Source organism: Psammomys obesus, unplaced genomic scaffold (assembly GCF_907164565.1).
Source record: "Psammomys obesus unplaced genomic scaffold, mPsaObe1.curated_primary_1811, whole genome shotgun sequence".
NCBI lineage: Eukaryota > Metazoa > Chordata > Mammalia > Rodentia > Muridae > Psammomys > Psammomys obesus.
The window spans coordinates 12,602,169-12,622,035 of NW_026596039.1; the positions used below are offsets into that span (position 1 = coordinate 12,602,169).

General features: G+C 42.9%; 1 protein-coding gene across 3 annotated transcripts in view; it reads left to right on the forward strand.

Moving 5' to 3' along the window:
- Nucleotides 1-19,867, forward strand: part of Alg9 (ALG9 alpha-1,2-mannosyltransferase) — a 66,977-nt gene that overhangs the window by 44,404 nt on the left and 2,706 nt on the right. For 2 of the 3 annotated variants that reach the window (XM_055621755.1, XM_055621756.1), the window contains exon 14: nucleotides 4,434-4,564. In XM_055621755.1, coding sequence (XP_055477730.1) covers nucleotides 4,434-4,564 — 131 coding nt within the window. Of the gene's footprint in view, nucleotides 1-4,433; nucleotides 4,565-4,682; nucleotides 4,800-19,867 lie in introns of all 3 variants that reach the window. The other variant, XR_008721790.1, reaches the window with a different exon arrangement.

Sequence of the window (19,867 nt, forward strand, 5' to 3'; positions counted from 1 at the left end):
CTCTTTCCTTCTCTCCCTCCTTCTCCTTTCCCCTCTTAAAATACAGGTTTTTTTTCCCTCTCTCTCCCTCTCTACTCCTCCCCTCTCTCCCTTTCTCTTTCCTTCTCTCCCTCCTTCTCCTTTCCCCTCTTAAAATACAAGTTGTTTTTTTTTTCCTATTCATTTGTTAAATACACATTTACTAAATCCCTGCTGTGTGCTTTGGAATATAAGAATGAATCAGATAGACATAGTTCCAGCTTTTTGTAAAGTGTATAGAAATTTCACTGTTTATAGATAATTGTGAAATGTTTTGAGGAATACTTGGTGCTATGAGAGCATATAATTTGAGGACTGTCCTAGTTTTAAGTGATCGTTGAAGTTAGTTTTCCCTTTCCCTCTTCTTCCCTCCTCCCTCTCCTGTGTAGGCTTTTAAAAAATACATATCTTATTTATTTGCATGTATGAGTGTGTGTGTGTTTGCAACTTACGTGGCTGCTGTGGGAACCCAACTTGGGTCCTCTGCAAGGGCAAGTGCTGTTAACTCCTAAGCCATCTCTCGAACTCGCTGATGATGGATTTTTGACATCATTCAGTGGATGCTCCTGATTCAGTCATGGATAGCCAGTGTTTTATATACTGGGTATAACCTGACTTGGCAATAGATGCCAGTCAGAGTTGAACTAGGATTATTGGTGATCATGGCCGCTGATGCCTCAGGTTCTCCTCAGTTACATTTTCTGATTTTGCAAGCTGGTCACATTCCTTTATTATTTAAGCCATTGGTGTATTTCTTCAGAGTTGATAAGTTTTGTTCAAATATGTCATTAATCTTCTTTACAATTCGTAGAGGTTAGTGGCAGTATGTTGATTTTACAAGTTGAACAAATTATAAAAAAAACTTAAGTGGATACAGCTCATACATAATTTGTGTGAAAATAATTCTGATGCTTTAAAGTTTCTTTTCTCCCTCTGCCCCCATTTCTTTTCAAGACAGTTTTTTTCTGTGTAGCCCTAGCTGTCCTAGACTCACTCTGTAGACCAGGCTGGCCTCAAACTCACAGAGATCTGCCCACCTCTACCTCCCCTGTGCTGGGATCAAAGGTGTGTGCCACCCACCGATGAGCTTAAAGTTCCTTTTCTAATAACTTTATCTTCCCTTGAATGAAGAACCTTTCCTGATTGTACCTAAGCCCTGCTTCTGGAGGCCTTTGTCATGGTTTTAGTTTTCAGCAACCATTTTTCCAAAGGATAAGACAGAGAATAAAATTTTACAAAATGCGTTATTACCTTGATATGGCTTTGCTTTGATATCTTTCCAAGACCTTTTCTTGGAATTCAACTTAGAATTTCCTTAGGGATGGTGTAATGAGTGGAGCCCAAACTGATTGCTAAAAGGATTTTAGTTATCACCTCCAGCTGCAGTAGACTGTACCCAGCCAAGCCTCTATAATTAGACCTGTAGTGTGCCTGGCAGGGAAAGGTCAGGCTAAAGGTTAGGGATTGTAACCATTCAGGCCTAAACTCCCTGTGGGAAGGAGTCTAAGCGTGAGACCGTCAGACCCTCCAGCTTTTTCGGATTCTTCTTAGAGGCACAGCATTGGAAAGCCATTGAAAAATTGCGTCATGTTCTTACTGTCGCCTGGGAGCTACAGAGTGGGTGTTCAGTCAAAAAAAAAAGCTACTTCCTGAAGTGTTTATGCAAAGGACCATTTTTAGAGAGTTATGTGGAATGGAATTGGGTCTGACGTCAATTCTCAGTGTGCTTTCTCTCCCCTGGAGGAATAGCCCATATGTAGAGACAGATGTGAGACTAAAGTCTTTTTAACATATAAAAACACTGAGAGAATGAGAACATTGCTGTGAGGTAGATGCTGGAAAAGAACAGCTTGCTGCAAGCCAGTGAGAACCAGGTTGCTCTTATTTGCGTGCACTTTAAAAAGTCTTTCCTCAGGTATATATTTTATACATTTTAGGTTATAGGTTACAAGTATACATTCAATTGTTGTAAGAGGACGTATTCATGAAGCATTTCCTAAGACAAAGAATAGAATATTTACAGACCCCAAGGCTTCGCAGTAATTCCTCTGGCCGTATCTACATCATCTCTGAGGCAGCCTGCTACTTTTATAGTAATAGTTTTCTTCCTTTTGCCTTTTTTTTAGGTTTCTTTCCATTTGTATGTTTTTATGTGTGCATCTGTTACTTGTGTATATGTGTGAGAGCACATGTGGAGGTCAGAGGACAGCTTATGGGAGTCAGTTCTCTCCTTCCACCATTTGGCTCCTGGGGAGTTGTTCTCAGATCCTCAGGCTCAGTGGAAAGTGCCCTCCCATACTGAGCCCTCTTGCTGGCCCTGCTCTGAACCTTCTTGAATTGTCCTAAGGAGATGGGTATTTCTGTTAGATATATTTCAGGTTGAATTAGATGAAATTATAGTTTCCTGTGATTTTAAGAGCATAAGAAATACTGACACTCAGTTTTGGTAGATCTACCAAATAGTTTTCTAAAACTTTTGTACCACCTTAATATATAATTGTTGCTTTATGTTATGGCCACCGTTTTCTATTGTGATTCACCTTTACATTTTCTGCTTACTAGTGAGATTGAGTTCTTTTCCATTTGTTTCATTTAGAGATCTTTGAAATAACCTATTAAAGTTAGAGGTGTTACAGCTCTGAGGGGAAAGGCTTCCCCAGTGGATGCATTGCAGCTGTGAGGATACCCGCATCCTTAGGACAAGAAGAGAAAGTTCAAAGTAGGGCTGCCAGGAAAGGTATCCTGGCAGTTGGAAGCCAAGGAGCACCACAAAGTAATACCACACAACAAACCCCACCCGAGAGAGACACAGGAGGGTGGCTGCTGCTGCTTTGGTGGATGGACATCGGAAGGAGAAAACAGAAAAAAGGACAGGAGCCTACCACAGAGGGCCTCTGAAAGACTCTACCGTGCAGGGTATCAAAGCAGATGCTGAGACTCAGAACCAAACTTTGGGCAAGTGCAGGGAATCTTATAAAAGGAAGGGGAGATAGAAAGGCCTGGAGGGGACAGAAGCTCCACAAGGAGAGCAACAGAACCAAAAAATCTGGACCCAGGGGTCTTTTCTGAGACTGATAGTCCAACCAAGGACCATGCATGAAGATAACCTAGAACTCCTGCACAGATGTAGCCCATGGCAGCTCAGTGTCCAAGTGGGTTCCCCAATAATTGGAACAGGGACTGTCTCTGACATGAACCCAGTGGCTGGCTCTTTGATCACCTCCCTCTTGTGTGGTGGGGGGAGCTGCAGCCTTGCCAGGCCACAGAGGAAGACAATGCAGCCACTCTTGAAGACTTAATAGGCTAGGGTCAGATGGAAGGGGAGGAGGACCTCCTCTATCAGTGGACTTGGAGAGGTGCATGGAAGAAGATGAGGGAGGGAGGGTAGGATTGGGATAGAATGAGGGAGGGGCCTATAGCTGGGATACAAAGTGAATAATCTGTAATTAATATAAAAAGTATTAAAGAAAAGCACCCAGGAACTGAGCAGGAGGCAGTCTTATATAGGGTTTCTTGGGGGAAACAAGTTTTCTAGGGTAGAGATTTCCAGGGTAGGGATTGGTGGGTCTTGGTATGTTTTTCAGCTCAGAAATGGGCGTGGGCCTTTTACCCCACAAAAGTAGCTTATTGTTGGGTAGTTTCTTTTATTTCGCTGATTGATAGGAGCTCGTTATATATATTAGGAACCGTGGTTGCTTGATGTATCTCATCTGTCTTCTACAGTAAGTAGTTTATACTTACTGTCTTACTTTCAAAATGGGATTTTGATGAACAGGGATTTTGGTTTTAAGATGGAATGCACTTAAATTCACCTGTAGGTTCTAGGGTATCCAGGTTGTGAACAGTTGAGTGACTGCTGCTGATATTCTGTATTCTTCCTGCTCTTCAGTCCTGTAGTTGAGGTTCCTCAGTTATATTGAGCCTTGCTGTGGTGCCATTTCTATGCTCTGTCTATTCTGCTGACTTCCTGCAGGAGACTCTCATGATCCTGCTGTGTTATTATGAGGTGCAGTGTAGCCTTTGGCTCCTTCAGGAGAGTCAGGGCTTCCTCACAGACTGGTATTTGTGTTAATTGTGCCCTTTAGATCTCCAGAATAAGATCTATGGCCGGGAGCAGTGGTGAGCACAGATCTTTTCTAGAGATGAGCTGTGTCCGCAAGTAGGTCTTATAAGTGTGTGTGGGGCTAGAGGGACTTCCAAATATAGACTAGCGCAGCCCACCCACAGCCAGCTCTGCCCATCAAAGCAAGTGCATGCTGTCTCCAGGCGCCTTGGTGATAGCCTGTGTGTTAGCACAGGTGGCATGGGTGCTTGGCCCTTTCCCAGCCTAGCGGAATTGTTAGGGTTGTGTTTGGGTCCCCACTATGCAGGCATCTTTACAGTTACTGATGGAGAGCTGATATTTTCCATTTCAGATTGACATCAGCAAATGCCATTACTTAGTGGATTTGGACACTATGAGAGAAACACCTCGGGAGCCAAACTACTCATCCAACAGAGAAGAATGGGTCAGTCTTGCCCACAGACCATTCCTGGATGCCTCTAGGTATGTGACTTCAGTTGTGAGAGGTGTCCTAATCAGTGTAAAACTGAATGCTGGAGTTGAGAGAATCCAGTCCTGGCTGTCTTGAGTAACTCTTATTTCCTTTTTATTTGATTCCAAGGCATCTTACAGTTTTGCCCATGTGTACTGAGAAATTTTAAGAGTACTCTCTTCTTGAGACCTCGGAATGCAAAGTACATTCTATTATTATCGTAATGAAAGGTCCTGAGTAGTACAGGTAGGTCTACTGTGGAAACTCAAATAAGGTTTTGATTAGTTTGGTAACTGGCTTTAACTGTCTTAACTGAGCATTCTGACGTTGCTAACAAGATTAACTGTGTACTTTGATGAGCTCGAGGTCCATAATTTTCAGAATCGAAGCTCAGCAAGTACTGGGTGATTTGATTTTATCTTGGTTGTTTGAGACAAGGTCTCACTTTGTAGCTTAGGGGTGGCCTGGAACTCATCAGGTGGACCAGGCTATTCTTGAACTTGGGTGATCCTGCTTCAGCCTTCCAAATGCTAGACTGCAAGTACGTCACACTGTGCCCACCTGATCTAGAGAAGATTTTAAAATAAAGAGCCAGGACTTGCTGGTTCTTCAGAAAGACCTCAGAATTAGCGGTCAGAATGATGGGAAGTGTGAATTGTAAGTGTAAGGGTGTTTGTAAACTTATTGTTTGAAGGTGAGTAAGGGACACAGCCAATAAGAAAGGAAGAAATAGATTATATGGTATATTAAGGTTCTTTAGAAGAAGAGATCCAACTGAATATAAATGTAACTATGAAAGGGGATTGTTAAGAGCACACTGGATGTACTTAGTAGCTGGTCAGTCCAAGAAGATAAACACTTAGAACAATTTTGAGACCAGTGACATAACCCTTGTCCCAGGCTGAAGACCTAGACTCCCCTAGAGAGTTGCTGGTGTGACTCTTTCTTGAAAGCCTGAAGCTGGTGAGGTCTGATGTCTCCAGGTGGCGGTAGTAGCCATGGAGCTTTGCTTGTGCCAGCTGGTTTCCTGATTCTCCCACTTTTGTCCTGTGCAGGCCTGCAGCCCATTGTGACAGTGTTCATATTTGGCCTATATCTCCCCTCCCCTCATTGATTGCTGTCCTGTATGTCAAACCTCTCTAGAAATACCCAACAGACTATGCTTTACTAATCTACATGCTTCTCAACCCAGTCAAGTTGACAGTCACAGTTGGTCATTGCACATAGTCCATTAGAAGACCGTAAGTACTGAGGGAAAGTTAAAGAGGGCGGGACCTGGCTAGAGCCAAGAGTTATACCTCCAGGTGGGTGGGCAAAGTAGGCCTTATCTATCCGCCTAGCAAAGAACTGAAGAGCTTCCAAGATTCTACAGTTGTTTCAGCTCATGAAACTGGAACACATTACCCCAGACCGAGTGGCTAAACCTGCAGACACTATTCCTTATGGTCTTGGAGGCTGGACGTTGAAGGCCAGTGTGTTAGCAGTCACATTCTGGTGTGACTGCAGGTTTCAGATACTGACTTTGTTTATCCAACATGAGAAAGAGGGTGGGATGAGCCAGTTCTCTGCTCTCTGTAGGGACTAACCCCATCCTGGAGGGCTCTGTACACATGGCTGAGTGACCTCACAGAACCTCCCCTCCCCACACCATCGCGTTAGATTAGAGCACTGGAAAAAGTTTTGAGATGTGTCTTACTGTGTAGCGTTGGCTGGCTTCAAATTCGTAATTCTCCTGCCTCCACTTCCCAACTGCAGGGGTTATGGGTGTGAGTCACCATATCTCTTTCAACATGAATTTTGAGAGGATATATATGTGTAGTCTATAATAGCAGTTGTGAATAAAGCTGTTATAGAGTGAAGTGCTTCAGATGTCATATTTTGGAATGTGTGCATATACATAATAAGATATCTTAGGTACAGAAGTCAGGTCTGTGAAAAATTGTTTCATAAATATATACATGTGTGTGTGTGTGTGTATATATATATATATATCCCTCTTGGTGTGTGTGTGTGTGTGTGTGTGTATCCCTCTTGTTGGTAACTTTTTAAAAGACGTTTTATTTTCAATCAGTTATATTTGTGTGTATATGGATGTGTGAATGGATGCCATGTGTGTGGATACCCACAGAGGCCAGAGGCATTGGATTCTCTGAAGCTGTAGTTACAGATGGCTGTGACTCACCTGATGTGGGTGCTGACTATAAAATAATGACTTCTGTAAGTTTAAAGCATAGGCCTTTTAGCTTAGGCAGTCTCCCAGCTGACTATCCAGCTTTACCCGACTAATCCTGACCTTGCATTCTGCCACGTGGCTAGCTCAACCTCTGCTCTCTTCTGGTCCATGTTCACCTCTGTGTTTGCTGGCAGATACCTCCCTTTTCTTTCCTTTTCTTTCTTTTCCCACTGTCTCTCTCTCTCTTGGAAGTTCCGCCCTCTCCTTCCTGCCCCAGATATTGGCTGTCAGCTCTTTAGTATAACCAATAGGTGAGGGGACTGGAGAGATGGCTCAGAGGCTGCTCTTCCAGAGGTCCTGAGTTCAATTCCTAGAAACCACATTGTGGTTCACAACCATCATTATGAGATCTGGTGCCCTCTTCTGGCACCAGCTGTACATGCAGGTGTACATGCAGACAGAACACCTGTCCTTTTAAAAAAATTTTAAAATTAATTTATCTTTTATTAATTATAGTTTATTCACTTTGTATCCCAGCTGTAGTCCCCTTCCTCATCCCCTCCCAATCCCACCCTTATTCCCTCATCTCCTCCCAATCCCACCCTTATTCCCTCATCTCCTCCCAATCCCACCCTTATTCCCTCATCTCTTCCCATGCCCCTCTCCAAGTCCACTGATAGGGGAGGTCCTCCTCCCCTTCCCTCTGACCTAGCCTATCAGGTCTTATCAGGACTGCATTGTCCTCCTCCATAGCCTGGTAAGGCTGCTCCCCCCTCAGGGGGAGGTGATCAAAGAGCCAGCCACTGACCTGTCTTAAATAAATTTTAAGGACGATTATTTACAAAATATGAGACAGGTGATGGGTCATAGAAATGGGCCACAGTGCCAAGATTCAGGTAGTATTCAGCTCTCTGCCAGTTCAGCAGTCAACAATTGACCATACAGGGACACACCTCACCCCAATGTAACCCAGCAGCTGGGAATCAAAGCTGGGTTCTCTGGAAGAGCAACGTTGCTCTTCACTTCTGAGCCATTTCTAGCTCCTATGGTGATTTGCATGATTGTTGTGCAAGAAACAAGTTTTTTTAAAAAAATATATTTATTTTATTTTATGTGCCTTGGTGTCAGATCTTAGAGTTACAGACAGTTGTGAGCTGCCATGTGGGTGCTGGGAACTGAACCTGGGTCCTTTGTAAAAGCAGTCAGTGCTCCTAACCGCTGAGCCATCTCTGTAGTCCGTAAGAAACAGGTTTTAAACTTTAGATGGTTCTGGATTTCAGTCAGGTTAGGGTTGCTCAATTTCCATAAATATATCATATGCACATTTTGAGCAGGGGAGTTTTATCCTGTCTGGGTCAGTACTGAACAGTGTGACTGCTTGTGTGGTATGAGTGTGTTTAGCCTTGTAGGAAGCTGCCATTTTACATTCCAACCAGCCAGGAGTGAGGCTTTGTCTGCTTACAGTGAGGAGTGTGGTGTGTCTTGATGTGGCTTTTGTTTACTTTTCTCTAGTGATATATGGTGGGAACATCTTGTTATATACCTATTATCGTCTATAAGTTTGTTTGAATGATGTATTTTTAAAGCCTCTGGTATGTTTTTTCCAGCTCTGGGTCTTGAACCTGGGCCCTTATGGTTGTTAGGCAGGTACTCTGCCATTAATTTGACTCACTTTTTTCCCTTAAAAAAAGATGAGAAACGCTTGAGCATGTGCTGATGAGAAGACTCTTGTTAGAACTGTAAGCAGGTGACGTGGGGAAGAAGTGCTGTGGCATCACCACTGAGTTAGATGAGAGAAGAAACTCATGCAAATAGAGGCTTGAGCCATCGTGTATAGCCCATCTGCTAGAGCTTTCTGCAGACTGAGTAGTCTCTCTAATGTCACAGCCCCAGGCCTTGTGGGCCTCTCCAGCTAATGTTTCTGGGGAGTGGTTTGAAGTTTTATGTAATCTTAAGTACACAAGATTATAGTCAGTGGGTGCGTATGATGAGTAGAATGCAGAACATTTCTTGTGATAACACCAGTTTTTCTCGGGGAATTAGGAACTGTGGGATATTTCATTTAATAGGAAAATAAGATGACGTATTGAAAAGTTGAGAGAGTGGGTATAAAGTGGGTATAAAGTGGGTATAAAGTGGGTATAAGGATGGTAAGCAAGAGAGATGAGTATGATAAGGTGAAGCCATTTGTGTTTGAATGGGATGAGGGTGATACCTGCTTTCTCTATTTAGGTTGAGTGTGTATACACTATGGCTTTCAGGTCAGAGGACAACTCATAGTAGTTGATTTTCCTTCTGCCTTGTGAGTCCTGGGGATTGAACTTAGGTTTTCAGGCTTAGTGGCAAGTACCTGTACCTGCTCAGCCATCTTACCAGCACAGTTGCTGTTTTAGTCCCTTCAACTATAGTCGTACTTGTAAGGTAAATTTAACCAGTTTTTTAAAAAGCAACTTTACTGGAGTATCATTTACATGCCAGATTAGACAACCACAATCATATATCCTCACCAGCTCCAACCCATAATTTACTTATTTATGAGTATGCATCTTTTGGTCATTTCTTGTAAGTGGGATCATACAATACGTGTGGTTTTGTATTTGGCTTTCGTGATGCACTGTATGAGACTATCTCCCTCAGCTCACATTTGAACCCTGGCCCCCAGTTGGTGGCCCTGCTTGGGAGTCTTTAGGAGAGAGCCTTGCTGGAGTGCGCTGCTGGGATGGGCTTGGAGAGTCGCACGTCATCCCAGTGCATTTGGCTCGCTTTTCTTTCTGTGTATGAATGGCACTGCGGTCAGCCAGCTTCTGCCGTTCTGACTCTACCTCTGTAACTGTGAGGCAAAATGAACTCTTTTCTGTAAATCACTTAGACCATGGTGCTTTGTCACAGCAACAGAAAATAACAGCTTTTTTTTTTTCCTCAGCATGTTCTCAAGGTTCATTCAGGCTATAGCACGGAGTAGCCTGTCTTAGAGTTTCTCTCGCCGCAGCAAAAAACCATGACCAGGTTGGGGAGGAAAGGGTTTATTCAGCTTATGCTTGCACATCACTGTTTACCATTGAAGGAAGTTAGGGCAGGAATGCCAACAGGGGCAGGAAGTGATGCAGAACCACCGAGAGTGCTGCTTATTGGCATGCTTCACGTGGTTTGCTCACCCTCTTTCTTAGAGCTTTCTTTATAGCTGTATCTCAGGGAGGCATTTCCTCAGCTGAGGCTCCTTCCTCTCTGATGACTCTAGCTTGTGTCACGTTGACCCAAAACCAGCTAGTTCACAGTCCTTGTCCCTTTTTCTTGCTGACCACATACGTTTTTGTTGTTTATTTCTTCTTTAGCTGATAGACTTTTCAGATTGTTTCCACTTTTTGCATTATGAATAATGATGCTGTAAAGACGTGTTTTTTTGATAACAGTTAAGAAACTACAGCAGAGAAACAGACAGAAAGGTTAGAGATTTCCATGAGGAATCTATTAGTGGCCATGGCTTTAGGTTGGTAAGGAGGGAAATGGGAGAGCACTGAGGAGTGAGACTGTGGAAGGTGGCAGGCTGTGAATGGAGCAGTTTACTGGGTAGTAAAGCAGGAGGGACAGTGTCAGAACCTCTGTCTGTCGCATATGTGTCCCCGGTGCCCGGCTTCTGTCGATAGAATACTTGAGCTAGATCTTAATTGTGTCTTCAGTTTTATGTTGAGAAAGCTGAAAGCTGTGATAATGAGACCTGGGTTGAGAAAGATCTTTGTCTCTGAGGAACAGCAGATTCTGAGCAATCTTCCCATGACTGGATGTCTCCAGAGGGTTTTAACTTTTCTTTTCTTTTCTTTTCTTCCCTTTTCTTTTCCCTTTCTTTTCTCTCTCTTTCTCTTTCTTTCTTTCTTTCTTTCTTTCTTTCTTTCTTTCTTTCTTTCTTTCTTTCTTTCTTTCTCTCTTTCTCTCTTTCTCTCTTTCTCTCTTTCTCTCTTTCTCTCTTTCTCTCTTTTTCTCTTTCTCTCTTTCTCTCTTTCTTGTTTTTCTTTTCTTTCTTGCTTGCTTGCTTTCTTGTTTGTTTGTTTTCTAAGATAAGGTCTTACTGTGTAGCTCTGCCTGTCCTGGAACACGCTCTGAAGGGCAGGCTGGCCTCAGACTACAGAGATCTGCCTGCCTCTGTCTTCCAGTGCTAGGATTAAACGCATGCAACCACTGTGGCCAGAGAGTTTTAATTTCTTATAACTCGTGTGCAGAGGTAGATTTTCAAGATGATATGGTAAGAAAGAAATCCATTGGCTAGTGAATTGAAGAGGTCTGGTTCTCACAAGGACAGGGGGTGTAATGAAAGCATGGAGTTTGAAGACCTGTAATTTTAATCCTGGCTGCTTGCTGTTGGTACCACCCTGATGCCCAAATTTCCACAAAGGTGTTTGATACATTTTGTAGGGATTAAATGAGAGGAGTGTATGAAAGTGCTTTTAAGTTTAAAGCATTCTAAATGTTAGACCTTTCAGTAAATTAGCAAGCTCTGCAGGGTTCCAGACTGTGTTCTTCCATTTCATATGTAGACTTGTACACTTTTATTTGATTTGTTTTGCTGACCGTCCTTGCTGACTGAAATGGAAGCAATCAGGATAATTTGAGTACCAACATATTAAAAAAACATATTCTTAAAAAAAAAACATATTCTTGAGAGAATGATACTGGAAAGCCTTTGCAAGAGAAAAGCAAATTAAAGAATATCAGGGCATCTTTGTGATTGGGGCAAGGTTTTAAAATGCTTGGCACCAGTAGCTGTGAGGAAGCCATTCTCTGTTAAATGTTAAGGAAGGTAGTAGGCCTTGGCTGCTTCACTCAGGAGATTCGCTTAGCCCATTGGGACCATGAGAGCCTGTGCCCTCGTCCTCTTTTTGGAGTTGGCTTCTCTGTTTTCCAGAGGCCTAAAGACCCCTGGCCATCTAGCTGGAGCATCCAGGCAGAAAATTTCAGTGACCAACTGAACTCTGCTCCCCTGGGCTGGTTCTAGTCCCAGTTTCTGGACCTTGAGTATCTTGACAGGGTCTGACTGTATTTATAAGGGCCATCAGACTCATAGGAGATGAGGCTTGATCTAGTTGACAGTATCACTGAAACAAAACAAAACAAAACAAAACCAGTGTTTTTCCTACATGTATGTCTGTGCATCAGTGTCATGCCTGGTGCCCTTCATGGGTGTCAGATTCCCCTGGAACTGGAGTTACAAATGGTTGTGAGCTGCCATGTGGATACGGGGAATTGAACCCAGGTCTTCTGGAAAAGTAGCCAGTGCTTTTAACTGCTGAGTCATGTCTCTAGCCCCAACAGTAAAATGTGCAGACTTGCACATGTGTGGTCAGCTCATATTACACACTTTGTGAAACAAGAGGGGGTTTTTCATTCTTTGACCCAGGACATAATTGCTACTCCTATAAAATAGCTTGACAAGTGGGTGAATGTAATGCTTCCTCTAAGAGTCCCCTGAGAGGAGTGAAGGGAGAGTGCTGAAATAAATTGACAGCTCAGTGGTGCAAGTGGAGCTGAGGGAGCCTGTGGCAAAGCCTCTGCAGGTTGTTCGAGTTGGCCTTCAGAACAGTGGTGTCTGGCTGCAGCTTTGGGAACGGTCTAAGAGGCCTGCACGGCTGTGTACAGTGCCCTCCACCTGCTCAGAGGCCCCTCATAACCACTTTTGTCTTGTTTGATTGCTTCTGCCTGTGGCTCTTCCCATTTTGGAGCATTTTTGGGACCTCAGCTGAATTGTAGACTTGCATGATTAGAAGCTTGAGACAGTTTAGGGGAACTTGGGCAGAGTTTCAAACTCCTATAGATTTATAACAGGTGAGGAGCAGAGGCAGGTTAAAACAGCAGCTGACAGGATGGAGTAGGGGTCCTCTGTAGTCGAAGGACCTCAGTTGTACCCAGGTGGGGAATGCATGATAACATTTGCTGCTATGTTCTCTCAGTGTCCAGCACAGGAACCTGAACTTTGGGTAATGGAGAGAATTTCTACAGACTTGTGGCCTTTTAATTATCTTCCAAGAAGTAAATCTAGCCACTATGAGGCCTGAAGACTGTCACACCTGTATACCTATATCCATTTGTGCCCTGTGTAGTAGGGTTGTCTGGTTGATGGAGCCAGCATAGGCAGAACTATTTCTGCAAAATGATAAGGTTACTGGAGTAAGTGTTGTGAAGGGTGGGTTAGTTGAAAGTTTATTTCAGTTTAACCATCACCCATTCTTAAAGATGTGAAAGACTGCAGCTGGCTCATCTGGCCAGCTCTTCTCAGGGTCTCTCTTGCATTGACCATAAGGTGATAGCTGAGGTTGAGGCATCCCATTGTCTCACCTACACCTCTGGCCATTAAGACTAGTGATTGGCTAGATCTCAGTCAATCACCTGACCACCTGCCTGTGGCTTTTCCTTTCAGCATGGTGGCTCATTCCATTTCAAGAGCTCTGTTGCTTTTGTGACCGAGCCTTGGAAGCCAGACAGTGTCACTTCTCCCTCATCCTCTTGGGGATGGGAAGCAAGCCACAGCCCATGCTCAAGGGGTGGAGAGTAGAATTTCTTTTACTTATGACAGTACCATTTATGGAGACATTATAAAATCACCACAGCTTTTTAAATGCCATTCTCCTTCTAAATTAATTCTTCTTCTAAATTAATTTTTCAATTCAAAGATTTCTTACAAGAGAGAAAAGGGCAGTCCTGAAGGCCATTTTTCCTTCTACCGAGGTGGAAAGGAGACCACACCCACGACAGGATTTGATGGCCAACAGTTGGCACACCTCACATGGCATGTCCTTTGGGAAGAATCAGTTCTTCCATGTGACCCTTGAGCAGTGGGCTCTTGTCTCTTTCCTTACATGCCAGTCGTGATGGTGCCTAACCTCCCTCATTGGTGCCAACGGTGCTGAGAAACAGCAAGAGTACTCTTACATTTGTTTATCCGCTCATTGCTCTACAGTCTTGCATTTTCTGTCAGTCCCCCCCCCTCCCCCCGCAAGACCTTCATGTGACATAGCTACCCTGGACTAGATTTGGCTTCAAAACACTTTGCATGTTGCCTAATGTCTTATTCAGTCCCTTAATCATTGAAATTTGTTGACATTTAGGAAGAATAAAAAGAACTAAAAGAACCTTTTAATCCCTTTTGGAGCCCAAAGATCTCTGCTTTCTTTTATTGTGGAACAAATTCTCTAGAAAGACCATTTTCACATTGCTCCTGAGTCAGTGCTGGAGACTTGGTCTGGAGAGGAGATACAGTGCTTCAGGATGGCCCCTGCTTTAAGCCAATGGACCGAGCAACTGGCATCATCAGTCTTTGTTCTAGCTTCTTTTTGACTCTCAGAACATTATAGGGTCTTAAATATATTATTTGTGGATCTACATTCTTTTTAAAAAGATTTATTATTTTTCTGTGTGTAAATGACTGCATGTATGTGCACCGTGAGTTACAGGTGGTTGTGAGGCACCTGGCATAGATGCTAGGAATTGAACATGCGTTCCCTGAAAGAACAGCAGGTGCTCTTAACTGCTGAGTCATCTCTCTAGCCCTAGATTTACGTTCTTAAAGCTGGATTTATGTAACAGTGAAAAGGAGAGAGGATAAGATAAGGATCTTGTCAGAAGCTTGTGCCTTAAATAGATATTGTTGAGGCAAAGTATCTCATTGTTTATTTCAAATCTTTGAACCTTGTCAGAATGTTTTTCTTGTCATGGCTTCCAGTGCTCTTCTACCACATAGACAAAGCCCAGATATGGGTCTGAGGGGCAGGGTTGAGAGTCTGGTAGACAGCGTTGTTTTCTACCTATATCTCTTGATAGCTGCCAGATGGGAAAATACTGGTGACGATCACATCCCCCCCCCCCCAACCCTCAGCAGGACTGAAGATTAGAATGTCCAGTTGCCTAACAGCAAGTCTTTCTCAGCTCCACTGTTGTGAATATTGGCTAAAGGTAACTGGTGCAGAGGCTATGGTGTTATGCCAGATGTTGTACACATCAGCAGCATGATTCTCATGTACCCATGTTGCAGTGCTGTGATTCCAATCTGTACTTCAGTAGACTTCCTAATCATGCCATATCACAGATCTTTGGAGGTTACTCTATTTTTTTTAAAAAGCATTAAAAATTACTACTAAGGAGTCTATAATTGAAAGGAATAGTTAAGGAGAAAGAGCACAGGTGAGAGAGAGAAAAAATAAATTGAGAAAAGAAAGGTATATCTCAATGCTGTATCCCTCTAGTTATGAACCGTGTAACTAATGTCATACCCGTGAGAGGAAAATTATTTCCTTAAAAAGCAAACAGTCTTATTCAGGTCACAAGAGAGGACAATGAACCAAACAGTTCAATCTAAAAGAAACAAGGAAGGATGGGCTTGGCTTGGCTTTTTTTTTTTTATCCTAATATCATTGACTGAAAACTAGAAAGTGGTTCCTGCACAGACAGCACAAGTTGTTATTTTAAAAACAAGACAAGATGCATGGCAGAAAGTGTATGGGAAAATTTAACAGGACAGTTCTGCATGCTGTGGATTATTTTTTGTTTTCTTTATAAACAAGCTAGTAAAAGAATAAAAGTTGGAGGTTACTCTAAATGGTCAGAAATATGGCCATATTTTTTCTCGTGGCCTGAATGTTGGATAGAACTGGTGAAAGTCAAGCATTATACTAGCCACGTGGAGCAGGATGACTTGGCAAATTCTGTGTGAACTAGAACCTGAAAGGGTTATCTGACCTCTTAGAATAACATGAACACCTTCTGTATCATCTGTGCCAACATCCCATGGGCCACTGAAGCTCCCTCCTTCCTTCTGCCCATATGTGTAGTTTCCTGCTTTGCTCTTCTCTGCCTCAGGACTTTAGGACTAAACACTGGGGGAAAAAAACAGAAAGAACCTATTTTTGCTTTGACGCTTCATTACCTTGTGGAAGATGAACTTTAGATGCTAGGAAAACGGACTATATAATCTGATTTGAGAGTCTCACATACTCTTGCATTTCAGAATCAAGAGTGTTTTCCATGGGGCAGTTCTAAAGCTGGAGATTCAGCACTGGATAGAGTCCTGTCCCCAGGAAGTGCGGGACACTTACCCCTGTGTCCACCTCATGGAATAGTGTGAGTCATCTCTGTGGTGCTTACTGACTCTAAAGCAATGTCTTTCACCCCATGCCCTGGTAAAATCTGTTAAAGCAGCCTTATTTTTGCCCAATCCCAGCCTTTTGAATATTAGAATTGCTCCGCAAAGGCTGGCAGGTTGACTATGACTGAATCTTGAAGGAACCTAGATTGCCTTTAGGTCTGAAGGTGCTTTGAAGGGCCTGTTCTGTACTGGCAAGTATAGAAAAATCTCACTGAAATGAGCACTGCATGGAAGAGAAAAAGAGCAGCTCCAGAAAGTGCCTAGTGGGGCTGAACCAGCAAGGCTAAATGTGGTTTTAATGCTTGAATGAAGGGGGATGAATGCACAGATGGGTAAAAACAGGAGAGAAGGCTTTTTAAGTAGACAAATTGACCCAGTATTTCCACCAGCTGGCCTAGTGATGTTGGGGGACTAGCTGCCAGTCTTCTGTTGATGTCAGGATGTGCAGAATGCTCCCGAGCTCCAATAATTGGGACTGGTAATTTAATTAGGACACATTTTGAACTGTCAGCTAATATGCTGGTAAGACAATTGTTTTGTCCAGGTCTGTTCCATCCCTGCATTACTTAAAAGACTTTCTTACTGGGGCAGAATGTGTTGGCTTCTGTGATGGTGACATGTATCTTGTTTCTCTCAGTTGCATGCCTGTGTTCTTTTAGGGCACACTGGCATATCATTTCATTACAGGCTTTGTGGCATGAGCTTTCGTAGGTATCCATGTTGTCTTAGCTTGTGATCAATCTGGTTTATGTTTTTCACATGAGTGAATGTTGCACATGTGCAGACGCCCTCTTCCAGTGCTTGGCTGTTCTATAAATTTGATTCCCCTTTCTTAGAAACAATACAGTGTAACACCTCTTCCTTAACAGCTAAAACTGCTGCAGATACCAATGGTTAAGAAACTAATGTCATCAGGGATTCCCTTGTTTTAGTGTCAAAGCAGAGGAAAGAAGGAAGAAATGTAGACCAGCAGGCAGTATCAGACAAGGGGAACTCCAGCTAACTTGTTCTACAAATCAGGTCAGAACTTCCGTAGACTCATCCCTTCCTGGCCTAGAGGTGGGTGTGCACCTGATGCTGCCGGCTTCCGCCTTATTCTGGAAGCAATCAGTAGTGGTTCTGAGGCAGCTGCAGGGAGAGCCTGTGTTCTCAGAGGATGCTCAGTGCTGTGCTCTTCTGTGCTGATCCCCCTACCTTCTGTACAGTGTTTGTGTTCAGGTTCACCTGTAAAAGCCTTCTTTCGAGCTGGATGGTGCTGGTGCACGCCCGTCATCCCAGCGCTCAGTGGGCAGAGGCAGGAGGATCTCTGTGAGTTTGGGGTCAGCCTACAGAGTGTATCCAGGACAGCCAGGGCTACACAGAGAAACCCTGTCTTAACAAAATAAAAAGCCACCTTGCTGAATGCTGTGTTTAGCATTTAGTCCTAGTTTTCCATTAGCTTTACACTGGTTGAATATGGCAGAACTGGGGTGTCTTGGTTCACTTCATGTTTGTCCTTAACAAGAGGATTATCCCAAACTACCACTTCTTAGACCTGGAATTGCTCATTGGGGGGTATGAATTGTCTGTTATTTATCCTTACCTTCTACATGTATTTACGCCAACACCTGATGGTGCTTAGAGGGCTTGAGCCCAGCCCAATTCGTGTGTGTGATACACTTTTTCTACTTTCTTTATTCACCTCTCTGCCCTCCACCTACCCATCCATCCTTCCAATATGTATGCTGTTGATCATATATATTGTACCAAGCATAGATAAAACATGCTCGATCCCTGAAATCCACATGTAGGAGTAAAGGGACTTCAGCAAGCTAGCAAATAAGTACATACAAATTATGAAAAATGTAATGGAAAGGCCTGACTAGCACTGAGCCCCAGGAACTGGAAGAAGGGTTATCAGAGTTCCCATACGATCACACAGCCACCAGCGAGGTGACTGTGTGATGGAAAGCTGTGTGCTGAATGCTTCTTCCATTCTAGCCAGTTCTCAAAAGAAGTTTGACTTCTTTTCTGAATGTATGTATTTTCACTCTGAACTTGTATGTTGGTGCTTTAATAGGATATATGCTAAGATATGGTTATATGTCATTTGTATTCAGATGAAAATAAGTTATTTGTGAACCAAGAAAATAAATGAGTCATCATAAAGTAATAAAAGCCCCCTGCTAGACCATTTTAACTGATTCTGCTAAAATTGCCTGTCCTCGAGGCAGTGTAGATTTAACTGTCACTGACGTATTTGTTTCCTGGTTCTGTACCAGTGTTTAGTATTGTCAGACTTCATAGCTTTCGCAAGCCTGGTTGTTGACTTGGTGTTCAGGCTTGCATACTGTCACATTACCTTAGCCGTTTGCATTTCTCTTTGCTATTCATGTCCTTTGTAGTTTTTTTCCTATCGAGTCTCTTGTCTTCCTGAATTGTAGGAACAGCTTGTAAACTGTAGATAGCAGTCCTCTATTGTATAGATTGCATGGATTGTGTCCCGACCTCTTCTCTCTTTCCCGTTGTCCTGGCTTGCCTTTTATACCCAGCAGTAACGAATAGCAAGCCTTCCATTCCAGTATAGTCAATACTTGTGGTGATGGTATATTTTGTGTGCAGGCAAGGCATCTTTCTGAAATATGTAGGACTCTGGTGTCACCTGTCAGCACACCAGGAAAATGGTCATCAGCATCCATTGTCCCGTGGACCCTGTGTGCTTTTTCTGATTTTTATTTATTTTATACATTACTTAAAAGAATAAGAATAGGAGGGTAATGAAAGATTCATTTGAAGATATAATACAGGGAGGCTGGAGAGATGACTCATTAGAGTAATTGCTGCTCTTACGGAGGACCTGGGCTCAATTCTTGTACCAGCACCATGGCTCACAGCTCTCTCTAACTCTAGTTTCAATGCCTTGTCTGGGCACATGTGGGCGCCAGGCATGCACATGATACATACATGTAGGCAAACAATGTACACAGAAGAAGAAATCTTTAAAAAAGAAAATATATGACTATATGAAAAGACACGAAACAACTCTCTCCATATTTTTCTGCTTGTGGATAAGCACACGCTCTGGGTGTTGATTTTTTTTTTAAATTTCTTGAGACAAGGAATAACCATAGAAGTCTGGCCTGCAACTGGCTTGACCTCAGAGGGTTCCTTCTGCCTCTCCTCCCAAGTGCTGGGATTAAAAATGTGTGCCACCATGCCTGGCTCTATGTTCTGAACTTTTATTCTGTGTTGTCCTCGTTGGGAACACACACATGCACGTGCATTACTCCGGAAATGGATGTCCCTGATTACAGCCACCTGCTAATTGGCTGTTGTGCATGAACCTGATACATCCATCTTGAAAGATTGTGGGTTTCAGACCTATCACTAATAAAATCCAGCTTCTCATTCTTGCATCATCAAAAAGAGCACTTGAATATTTATTTATTTATTTATTTATTTATTTATTTATTTATTTATTTATGTGAAAACTTTGGTGATTCACATAATCTTCTTTGTTTCCTAATTCAAACTTTTTATTGTTTTTTTGAGACAGGGTTTCTCTGTGTAGCCTTGGCTGTCCTGGACTTGCTTTGTAGACCAGCTTGGCCTCAAACTCAGAGAGATCCGCCTGACTCTGCCTGTGCTGGGATTACAGGTGTGTGCCAGCATGCCTGACTAACATTTTTGTATCTAGAGTTTAAAAGTCAATTAGACTTGTCAATGATTTTTAAAATTTCTTTGTCATCTCTGTTCCTTCTGTCACTATTGTATACCTTCAGCTTGTCCACTTGTGAACTGTATCAAATAAACTCTTAAACATTTTGGAAAATGAAAGGATAGGGCATGTCTTTTTATTATAATAGGAATCAACTGGGGTCTCATTGCAAATACTGCAAGGTGACATCCTTCTGGGTGAAGGCAGAGAGTATGCCTTTTCATGCCAGGAGCATACTGTTTAGTGATCAATTCTTTATTTTTAAAATCATATTTACTATGTATTTTGTGTGTTAATTTGGGGAGGGGAAGGAACGC